This window comes from Mus pahari, chromosome 1, assembly GCF_900095145.1.
Source record: "Mus pahari chromosome 1, PAHARI_EIJ_v1.1, whole genome shotgun sequence".
Lineage (NCBI taxonomy): Eukaryota > Metazoa > Chordata > Mammalia > Rodentia > Muridae > Mus > Mus pahari.
In genome coordinates, this window is record NC_034590.1 from 75,850,092 (window position 1) to 75,860,017 (window position 9,926).

Genomic DNA, 9,926 nt, shown 5'->3' on the forward strand with positions numbered 1-9,926 from the left:
CTCTCCCTCTGCGGTGCGGTTGGGAGCTGGCAAGCGGATCCCGGATCTAGGATCCGGGATCCTCGCCTGCTGCCTCTGGCTCACGAGGCCTAAGGGCGAGGGTGAGTAGCTGGGCTCTGATAGTGGCACTTGATGCCTTCAAGTAAAAGCAGCTAGAACCAGCTTTAGTACTCCGAGAGCCCGTTCCTGCTGCTTCTAGTCGCTTCCTTCCTTGGCTTTCCCGGAGGCTCATGTGAAATCTGCCAGTTTGGTTTCCACTGAGCAAGAGGGAGGGGGACCACCTGTACCTCAACCCAGAACTCTAGGAGAAGGGGTTTGCAGGCTAAATGGGAGACTTCATTTCGGTTTTAGGTTCCTCAGGTGCCGCCTGAAGAAATTTGGTTTAGACCATCCAGCGCGACTCCTTCCTTACACCAAAGACCCAGAGCAATTCTCAGAATCATTGCATTATGGAAAAACACCCTAGGTACAATACAATAAAAACTGTACATTAACAGGGACTGAGTGTTTATTATGTGCCAGACAGAGCTAATCACTTTACATACATTATCTCATTTAATACGCATAACTGTAATCGGTAGCTGCTTTTATTAGCAGCTTTACAACGGAAGGAACAGAGCGAGCACATATTCCCCAGGCATTAATCCTAATCAGCTAGAAAATGGTGGAACCATGTTTGGGCTCTGCTTTCAGGTTCTGTCTCCAACCATTTGGAGATTCAGTGCCCTTACAACGGAAATCCTCAGTGGCCCATAAAGTAGGGGGCTAATAAGAGGACCAGCACCTCTAATAATCAAGGCAGACAGCTGACTACATAAAGGCTAATTAAAGCCCCGGAAGCCTGGCTGGGGATTGCAGTTATCACTGACGAAGAGTCAAGTCAGACTGGTGTGCACCCTGTGCTGTGAGAACCTGTCGACTGGGTTGGTCCCCTTTCTCCACCCTCCAGAGGGGAGAGAATGCTGAAGAAGTCTGCAATTGTCTTTGGACCTGTAGATGATGGCACTCAAGCCCTGACTAAAGTGCTCCTGGGAGTTTTCTTGTGATTTCTTATACAAAGTTAAGGTTTGACTTCAACAAGAGCAGTGCAGGTTGCAGCAGGTGCGGTGAAACTGCCTTTATCTCTGCAGTAGCACTCACTGGATGTGAAGCTCAGGCAGGGTTCATGCTTAGAGTGACAAGCAAGGGTCACTAGGCTACCCAATGGTCCAGTAAGTATGCTCTCAACACTATGCTTCTCCCATGCTGCCAGACCTCTAAGAGGTTTCTTAGTTCCATTTCTCCAAAGATCAAAAGTCTGCCTCTTGTCTCACCCACTTAATTTTTCATTCTGGACTGAATCCTTATTCAGACTTTATGAGCATTGGCCTTTCTTCTTGCGCTGTTAGCTACTTGCCTTTCAGATCTCAGCTTTTAAACTGGCATCGCCATCTCTACTTCAGTGTAAGCTAGATGCCCCTTATCTGGTGCTCCCACTGCATCTTGCATCCTAGCATTTCTCATTGTATTGCAGTTGCCTGGTTACTTGTCTCTATCCCCCACTAGGCCTTAAGCACTGTGAGCAGGGACTGTGTTTTATTCACTGATGTTTCCCCAGGGCCTAACGCAGTGCCTGGCAAATAAAAGCACTCGGTAAACATCGGCTGTGTGATTGAATGCATGATGGTTAGCCGGCCCAACCCCCTCTGGACCCTATGCTCTTCAGACACATAGATTGCCTTGGAGAAAAGCTTTGGCTCTGAAACTGAGGGGGATCAGGCCTTCGGCAGCCTCTCAAACTTAGCTGCAGCTCTTTTGAATTCATAGGAACTGAATGCAAGATTACTGGGCATTTCTTACCAATCCACCCTCCTCTAGTCCCCCACAAATTGACCTCACTGGGCCTGCTTTTATGAAAGGTTTATTCCTAGAGCTAGAACCCAGTCTTCTGGGGTTCTAAGCACAGTTCAACTGGGTAGGTGGATGAGGGGAGGGCCCATTCAGATGCAGGGCCACAAATGCAGCTCCCCATTATCCCCACCCCTTTGGTCCCAGTCCCCTTCTCTGCAATGGACACACACTGAAGAGGGAACAAAGGGTACTGGAGGCAACACTATTGGCCCAGAGAAGCCCAAGAAGAGCTGCCATTGGCTGACAGAACCTTTTGAGGTCCTGTCTTTGGTCAGGGGCACATCCCAAGAGCTGGGGATAGGCCTGAGGAGTGATGCCATTGGCCAGGGAGTGTTTTGTCATAGCCTTTGGCTGTGGAGTGAAAGGAAAAGGTCTGGGAGTGAAGCCCAGTGGCTGGGAAGATGAAGGACAGGGCAGCAGCTTCTGGGCCTCCGGGCCCTCTTCAGACCACAGCAGGATGGGCAAAACTGGTGTCAGACCCCAGTCAGAAAAGAGGAGCCCAAGCCAGCAAGTAAGTGGCAAAGGACATCCCATGTCCAATCTCCTCCACCCTGGGGCTGCCCCGCCCAGTGTCCTTCTTGATTGCCAAGTTGGGCTGGGAGCCGCTCACTGCTCCTCTAACCAGGAAGGCTTCTCGGCTCCTGGAGGCCGCAGCTTGATGTTGAACTGCTGAAGAGTCTGCTCCAGCTGTTTCTGGTTCCCAGCGAAGTAGGCAGACACGGCATTGTGGAAGAGCAGCAGCTGCTTGTGCATCACCTTGATCTGGGGGCCCAGCAGGGTCAGCTAAGGCTGGACTCAGGCACCCTTAGGGAGGGGCTACAAGCCTAAGCCCAGACACAGACCAGAGTATATAGACTCTGCCAACAGTGCTTTGGGGTAGGGACTTTCCAAGCAGCCCAAAGAGAAGGGACAATATGAAGAAAGAAACCTGACTTGATCCGCTGGGTCTAGGGTTCTGGAGCCCCAGCCCAAGGGGCAATGTTTTTTCAGCTATGCTACTGGGACTAGCAGCCAGTGATGAGGGTGACCTGAAAGTGCTCAGGTATCAAGGGGCTAGGGGACAACCCACTCCCTAGCCAGGGGCAGCTCCGCACCCAACAATCAGAAGGGTCTGAAGGGATGGGTACTGTGTCTTAGGACTTAGGACCAAGGGAGTAGGGCAGCACCTTGTTTTCTTCCAGGAACTTCAGCTTGATGGCCACATCTCCCCGCAGCTTCTCATATTTGTCCCGATGGGTCTGGAAAGTGGCCTGGGCACTCTCAAGTCGACCACGAGTCCCTGCATCCCGGGGCCCTAGGCTCAGCTCTTCTAAGTCTGTCCGGTAGGCATCATATTCCAGCCTGGGAAGGGGGTGATAAAGGCTGGTCTCCACCTCTTCATCCACACTCATACTTCCTTTCCTTTCTGAATCTGTATGTCCCTAAAGTTTGCATTTTCACCCATGCCAGCCAACTTCCCAAACCGTGGGCCCACACCTGGCAGCCTCATACTGTTTGACAGTCATGAGTGTGTCTTCCATGGTCTTGGTGACCAGTGTGTTGATGCTAGAGACAAAGAAGTTCACAGCCCCTAGCAGCGTCTCCCCATTCTTGCACAGCAGCTTTTGTGTCTCTGCATTATAGCCAAATTCCTCCTAAGGGCAGAAGGGAGGCACAGGCATTGAGTAACACTCCTTACCTGACTGCAGCTGTAGAGCCCTTCATATCCCTCCATCCCAAAGAAGAAACAGCCATCAAAACTACAACAACCAGACTGCTTCTAGCAAGGCTCTCTTAGCCACAAAGTTAGTAGGGTCCCTTGGCGATGCCTGAGGTAAGAGTGTGAGGGTACAAGTTCTTAGATGAGTTTACAAGATAGAACAAGGAGAGCTAGTGCAGCAGGCAGGGAGGGAATCTGATTAGGCCAAGCACCAAAGGCATTCTTGATGATATGGAGACAGGTTACTTGTGAGGTATTGGTGAGCCCTCTCCCACAACCCCTCCAACTTCTGGGCCTCTGTACAAACCCTTAGGCTGCCTCCATAGGTGAGTGATGCTGGGGGCAGAACTGGGCACACCCCAGAGGGGTTCTCCCTGGGGGCTGCAGGAGGGAGGGAGGGAGGGAGGCTGAGGAAAGCCTGCCTGGAAGAACCAGGGCCCAGTACCCCCACCCTCTTTGTTTTGGCTGAGGCACCTGAAGCTCTGGGGACTTCTGGCTGAGGTCAGCAAAGGCATCACCTAGTGCATGCTGGGTCTGCAACAGGCTGTAGAGGTGGGCTGTCAGTGCCCGGCCCAGCTGCAGGACACTTTCATACTTGCGCTTCGTCTCACGCAGCAACTCAATCTGCAGCTCTAGCTCCAGATCCACAGTCCGGGAGCCTCGGCCAAATCTCTCTGACAACAGCTGCTTTGTGCACTGATTGGAAGGGGGGGGGGGGGAGGTCAGAAATCTAAACTCCACCCCAACCATGAACTACTCCAGCACCCCCACTCTCTTAGTCATAGCAAAGACTGTATAGTAAGACCTGGGGAAAGGGAAAAGGTCCCCATGGAGAATTTCTGAGAAGCAGCACTTGACTCTTACCTTGTATGTGTTGATGCCCCATTTCTTGACGATGTCAAACTTTTCTCCAGCGATGCCCCGGGCCACCTCATCACCAGGGCCAGAGGGTGACGTGCCGTGAGATGGATGCCGGCCAGACCCTAAAGGACCAAGTTCTCTGACACTAGTTTCTCTTAGATGTAACCAGACACTTCTGTGGCCCAATCTCCCCCCACCCCCCTCCCCACACACGAAATGACCTCTCTGAAGAAGGACTATCTGGACAGACAAATGCATTCTTCTGCCCACTGGGGGGGGGAAAGGACTAGTGTCCTGACAACCAAATCAATTCAATATATGTAGCTGGCATTCTTGGAGTAGGGTAGGAGTGTTGTTGGTGTACGAGAGAAGAGGGAATAGAAGCAAACAGGACATGTGAGATCGGCAGGATCAAAGATGGTGGGCACAGAAAACAGAGACGCTGGCTTCTATTTCTAGGTAGAATTCTAGCCAGTATAAGAGTCTAAAATGAAACTCTGAGAAGCCCTACAAACTGGCCTTAAGCTCCTGAGCGCTCATTAACCTTAAGGTCTTAACTTGGCTCAGGTGGGGGCGGCAGGGAGGAAAAGATGAGTGAGATTATCTTAGAGACCGATTGGCCAGTGGGAGGCCGATGGGCAACTCTGGGAGCTGGCCTGGGACTGGCCTGTCTATGAACTTCACACCAGCGCTTCGCAAACTCTCCAGTCCAGGAGAGCTTTCCTGTCTGTGTCTATATGCCTGCAAACAGTCTCAACACCCCACCCCTCACGCCTCTCTTTATCATTCATACCTGTGGGGATGAGTCCGTCACCAGAGCCCCCATAGCCACCAGACACAATGCTAGTTTCATTGAGGTTGGGTCCTGACACCATCACCTGCTGGAGGTCCTACAGGTCAGAGAAGAGGGGGCACCTCAGAAACACAGGGATAGATGAAACATTTTGGGGACGGAGACGGTGCATAGTAAAGTCTGATCAGAACCATAGAGAAGATTTGAAAAGTATGAAGGAGTTTAGTTAACTGAAGGCTATCGGCATAGGGGAAAGTAAAAGGTTTATAAGTCAGGATTGTATAACAAAACAATTAGAAGAATCAAACAGAAGCACCTGCTCCAGCCCATCGTCTTCAGGAAGCTGCCCAGCTTCGCCATTTCCGTGGATGGGAATCTCCATTGTGGCTGCCTTCCCTAGAATCCCGTCCGTCATGGCTAGGGAAGGGACTGGTGTCAAGGTCTCCACCCCAGCACGCTGTAAAGCCCAACACAGACAATTCTGGAAACTGGCCAGCACTCCAGAACAAGGAGGCCTTCCCTGTGTTCTCAGAGGTTTCAGGGGTTGTCTTAGGGCTGGGGTGTCCCGGGATCGGCCACCAAGGTTTTCCTTGAGTATGTGTATTTCTTCCCTTCTGAGTACACTCATTATTTCTACAGATGCATGCATACCAAAGTCTCGGGTGTCTTCTCATAACCCCCTACCTCGCCTTTAGGGACCATTCATGCATTCAGTCATTCAACAACTATCTAGTGAGTGTCTATTATGTGCGAGCTACCGAGGCAATGGAATTACAGCAGTGAGGACCAGAGGGGAGGTCTACGCTCTCTGGGAACTTAACCCTGCAGAGGCATGTTTACCAGAATCCCTTCCTAGGCTCAGAAGCTCACTGGCCACTCAGGCATGCTCTGCAATCCTGGTCTTTCACATTCTTTGGTGTTCCTTCCTCTCTCCCTTCAGACGGTCTGGTCTCTTCCTTTCTCCATCTCATGCACCTGACTCCCTTAGGCCCTCCCCACCAGGCCTTGGTTGAAGCAGTAAGTGAATGTTCCTGGTGTCAGGTGAAAGGCTCTTTCCCAGGACACGGGCAATCCCTTCCAAAGTCGGCTGAAGACTCCCAGATGTGAGAGGCTCCCCCCACCCCCATACACCTGGGCATCAGGTGTGTCCTCATCCTTGCCAAGGGCTTAGGGCATCTTGCCCTCAGTACAGGTTCGTGCGTTCAACTTCCCTTCGTCCAAGTATGTCCTTCTCACCTGGGCCGGGCCGCTCTTCCCCTCAGGGCGCGAGGCCCGGACCGCGCGGGGACCTCGGGTTCCAGTTCCCGTCGCGATCCTAGCAGCAGGTCAGAGATTTGGCGGAAGTGACATGCTCTCTGGGCAGAAGAAGCCGGCCACGTCGCAGAGAAAAAGGGCGGAGGTGACGTTTGCAGTTGTGGGCAGGGCGAGCCTGGAGCTACGCCTTCAAGCTCTTGGTGAGTAGTGAGATTTTACTTCCGGGGCGACTCTGAGAACTCTCCCCACCCCACCCCCGCCACCCCGCCACGGGCGGAAGTGACTTGGGCTGTGCGCCCTGGGCGTGATGGAGCAGCAGCAACAGCAACTGAGAAACGTGAGTGAGAGCGCAGCTGCTCTCTGGGTTAGACGTGCGGTTTGTTTCCAAGGGTACACGCAAGAACCCGAGGGGGAGACGGGCTGTGCACCCCGGGGAGCCTTGGCGGTGGTGAAGTCGTGGTTCCCTTTTCTCTCAGTTGCGAGACTTCCTGTTGGTCTACAATCGGATGACAGAACTGTGCTTCCAGCGCTGTGTGCCCAGCCTGCACCACCGAGCTCTGGACGCCGAGGAGGTGGAGACTGGGGGGGGGGGCGGGAGGTCCCAGAGTTGACAACGTGACTTGACACCCCCTCTCCCCATTCCCCCCTCTTTCATGACCTCACTTCTAGGCTGGGGACCGGGAAGGAAGGAGGCGGGCTTGACAGGACCCCTTTTAGTTTCTACTTCCATCCGTCTTCCTTCCAGGAGGCCTGCCTGCACAGCTGTGCTGGGAAACTCATCCATTCTAACCACCGCCTCATGGCTGCTTACGTGCACCTCATGCCCGCCCTGGTCCAGCGCCGCATCGCGGACTACGAGGCTGCCTCGGCCGCTCCAGGTGCTCCTGCAGAACAGACCAGAGACTCGCCATCAAGCAGCTAGCCCTCCCTGGCCCCAGGAGAGAAGGTGCTCCTCTATGGACCTTGGGCTTATTTAAATGTGTACAGAGAGATTGAGTTTGAAAGCTGCGTGCTGTTGCTCCTTTTCTTGGAGCCAATAAACTCGTTTTTACAGACTGGTTAATTTGCTGGGCAAGAACTTTTGTCTATGGGTACCAGCCTTTATTCTGTCATTTAGTGCATGTATACTGCCTTTAGCCCTGGAGCTTGATGTATTGTCCTCTTATATGCAGAAGGACAAATTCATCATTCCCAGAACCCCAGCAAAACCAGGGATTATGGGTAGAGCTCTAAGGTTAGTAATAGCAATGGGAAGTTGGTTCCAAAAGGAGAACTCTCAGTGGCTGTCCTTGGGACTAACTCAAGGACCTGAATATACATTGGCTCATAACTAGTTTTTCTTCTCAGCTGAATAAAAAGAATTGCTGTCAACTTAGGGGAAGAAGGTAATGTCAAACAACAAAAGCAGGAAGAAAACAGTACCCCCTTAGGCTTTAGTTGCTGCTTCCTAGGAGGTCAGTGACAACAGAACAAAGACAAGCGACTTAAGAATTCAGGAATGCTGACCATTTCCCCAATTTACTCTCTTAGTATTTCCTGCCTTTGTGAAATTAGCAATAAAGACTTTAAACAAAGAAGCACTTTCTTGTCTTCAGAGTCAGCAGGAAGGCAGCATTAGTCAAACCTCAGGAAGAAAAACCTGAGGGATAGGGAGATGGTATAAGGGAGGGATGGTTAAATGCCATCTGTGACCCTCCTCTTTGTGTTTCACTACTTGTCTAAATCTAGTTTCAGCTCTCTACCCTCCGCCTTACACTATTCTCACTGTAACTGCTCTGATGCCAGCTTCTCTATTCTTGTTTCGTTACTCCCCGCTCTTGTGGGATTCGTGTGTGTATTCAGGAGGAGTCCTTTCCTGGTAGCTGCTGTTCCCATGACTTCATTCCTAGTGTGGAGATGGGGAAGGAAGGAGGATGTGACATGTACCGCCATGTGGGGCTTCAAGGCTAACACAGCCTGCAGGGCAAGCGACAGCATGGGGTCTGCATTTATTACTGTTTTACAGGAGATTAAGCTCAAGTACCTGTGCTTGCCAGGCAGGAACTCTTTTTTTTTTTTTTTTTTTTTTTTAATGTCAGGCTATTAACCATTCTTAGTGCTCACTGGCTTCTGAACACTGAGCATAGAAAGAGCCACTTGCTCTTTGCCCCAGTGTCACAGGCAGAGCTGAGCAGCTGGGTCATGCCTGTGGTTCTGATCTAGGACAGCATCTTCAGGGCAGCAGGCAGGACCTCCTAACAACTAAGCTCCCCACTTCCTCTTTACTGCTTCCCGTAATCCCATCCCATCCCATCCCATCCCATCCCATCCCATCCCACATCCTATCCCATCCTATCCCACATCCTATCCCATCCCATCCCACATCCCATCCCATCCCTTCCAGTACTGCAACAGGTGGCCAGCTTTCTTTTCTTTTCTTTTCTTTTCTTTTCTTTTCTTTTCTTTTCTTTTCTTTTCTTTTCTTTTCTTTTTTTAAACGGAGGAGTTAAATTCCCTGTCAAAACCAACCATTCACAGAGCAGATTTGCTGTCCTACCCCCACCTATAGGTCAGAAATAGGTTATTTATTTATTTATTTATTTATTTTGAGATGTGGTCTCATGTACCCAAGACTGACCTGGAAATTGTAACTAAAGATAACCTTGAACTCCTGGTCCTTCTGCCTCTACCTCCCAAGTGTTAGCCAGCCAAAAAATTGAAAATCTTAGTTGATTCCATATTGAAAGGCAGATCTTGCTCCAAGGCTTGTAATACATGCCTGTAATCCATAACAGGCCAAAAATTGTAAGTTTGAAAGCAGTCTGCACTGTTAGATCAAGACTCTGTCAATAAAGTGCAGCTGGGACATTAAGCTTAATATTCTTTGCACTACAGCAGGCTGTTTCTCTAAATTGTGTCTGTTGAGTTATTTTGTATAAATTTATCATACTTACTCCTTTTAATTGTGAAACTAGGAGGTTATTATTTTTCACTAGACAGGTAAAGAAGCAAGAAAACGGACCTTAGGAGAGCCCCGTCTTACACAGTTCTTGGAAAGCAGATTTTGGTGTGTCACTGCTCTTTTCTTTTCTTTTCTTTCTTTCTTTTTTTTTCCATTTTCCTTTTAGGTGGTTTTGCCATGGACCCATTGGCCTTCAACTTGTGATCCTCATATCTCAGCCTCCTAGGTACTGGAATTACAGACACGGGCTACAACCGGTTGCTAGATAATTCTTTAGGTATATAAAACTTGCTGACCAGGAGCTTCCCTAAAGAGTGACCGACTACATGATTAATCTCACTCCTTGACAAGTACACACGTGAGTAGACCAACTTGTGAACTTGTTAGTTCCCAAAACCAGGAAGGTGGAGACCCAGGATATTGTGTGGCTGCCGAGAGAGCACTACATTAGCACCTGTATGTATCCTTTCAATAAACATGTGCTGTGA

The 9,926-nt window shown here is 50.4% G+C and overlaps 2 protein-coding genes and 1 non-coding gene across 6 annotated transcripts; 1 reads left to right on the plus strand and 2 right to left on the minus strand.

Moving 5' to 3' along the window:
* Positions 1 to 486: 486 nt before the first annotated feature.
* On the minus strand, positions 487 to 6,736 carry Arfip2 (ADP ribosylation factor interacting protein 2). 3 transcript variants are annotated; one of them, XM_021195130.2, is made up of 8 exons: positions 6,480 to 6,736; positions 5,560 to 5,660; positions 5,244 to 5,340; positions 4,454 to 4,572; positions 4,064 to 4,285; positions 3,367 to 3,524; positions 3,057 to 3,231; positions 487 to 2,652 (listed from the first exon to the last, which is right to left on the minus strand). In XM_021195130.2, exons 2-8 carry the CDS (start codon positions 5,656 to 5,658, stop codon positions 2,497 to 2,499), a joined length of 1,026 nt encoding a protein of 341 aa, XP_021050789.1. In that variant the 5' UTR covers positions 5,659 to 5,660; positions 6,480 to 6,736; the 3' UTR covers positions 487 to 2,496. The 3 variants fall into 3 exon arrangements, with proteins under 3 accessions (XP_021050789.1, XP_021050782.1, XP_029393874.1); XM_021195123.1 differs by having other exon boundaries at positions 5,560 to 5,700; positions 6,480 to 6,651; XM_029538014.1 differs by lacking the exons at positions 4,454 to 4,572; positions 5,560 to 5,660; positions 6,480 to 6,736 and having other exon boundaries at positions 5,244 to 5,303.
* Positions 6,680 to 9,926, plus strand: Timm10b (translocase of inner mitochondrial membrane 10B). Of its 2 annotated transcripts, XM_029538017.1 has the most exons (4): positions 6,680 to 6,834; positions 6,974 to 7,069; positions 7,243 to 7,443; positions 9,605 to 9,926. In XM_029538017.1, the coding sequence occupies exons 1-3, from the start codon at positions 6,805 to 6,807 to the stop codon at positions 7,417 to 7,419; spliced, it is 303 nt and encodes a 100-aa protein (XP_029393877.1). In that variant the 5' UTR covers positions 6,680 to 6,804; the 3' UTR covers positions 7,420 to 7,443; positions 9,605 to 9,926. The 2 variants fall into 2 exon arrangements, with proteins under 2 accessions (XP_029393877.1, XP_021050823.1); XM_021195164.2 differs by lacking the exon at positions 9,605 to 9,926 and having other exon boundaries at positions 7,243 to 8,071.
* Positions 8,567 to 8,705, minus strand: LOC115062898. Its single transcript, XR_003842805.1, has one exon. It is a non-coding gene; the product is annotated as a small nucleolar RNA SNORA43 (small nucleolar RNA).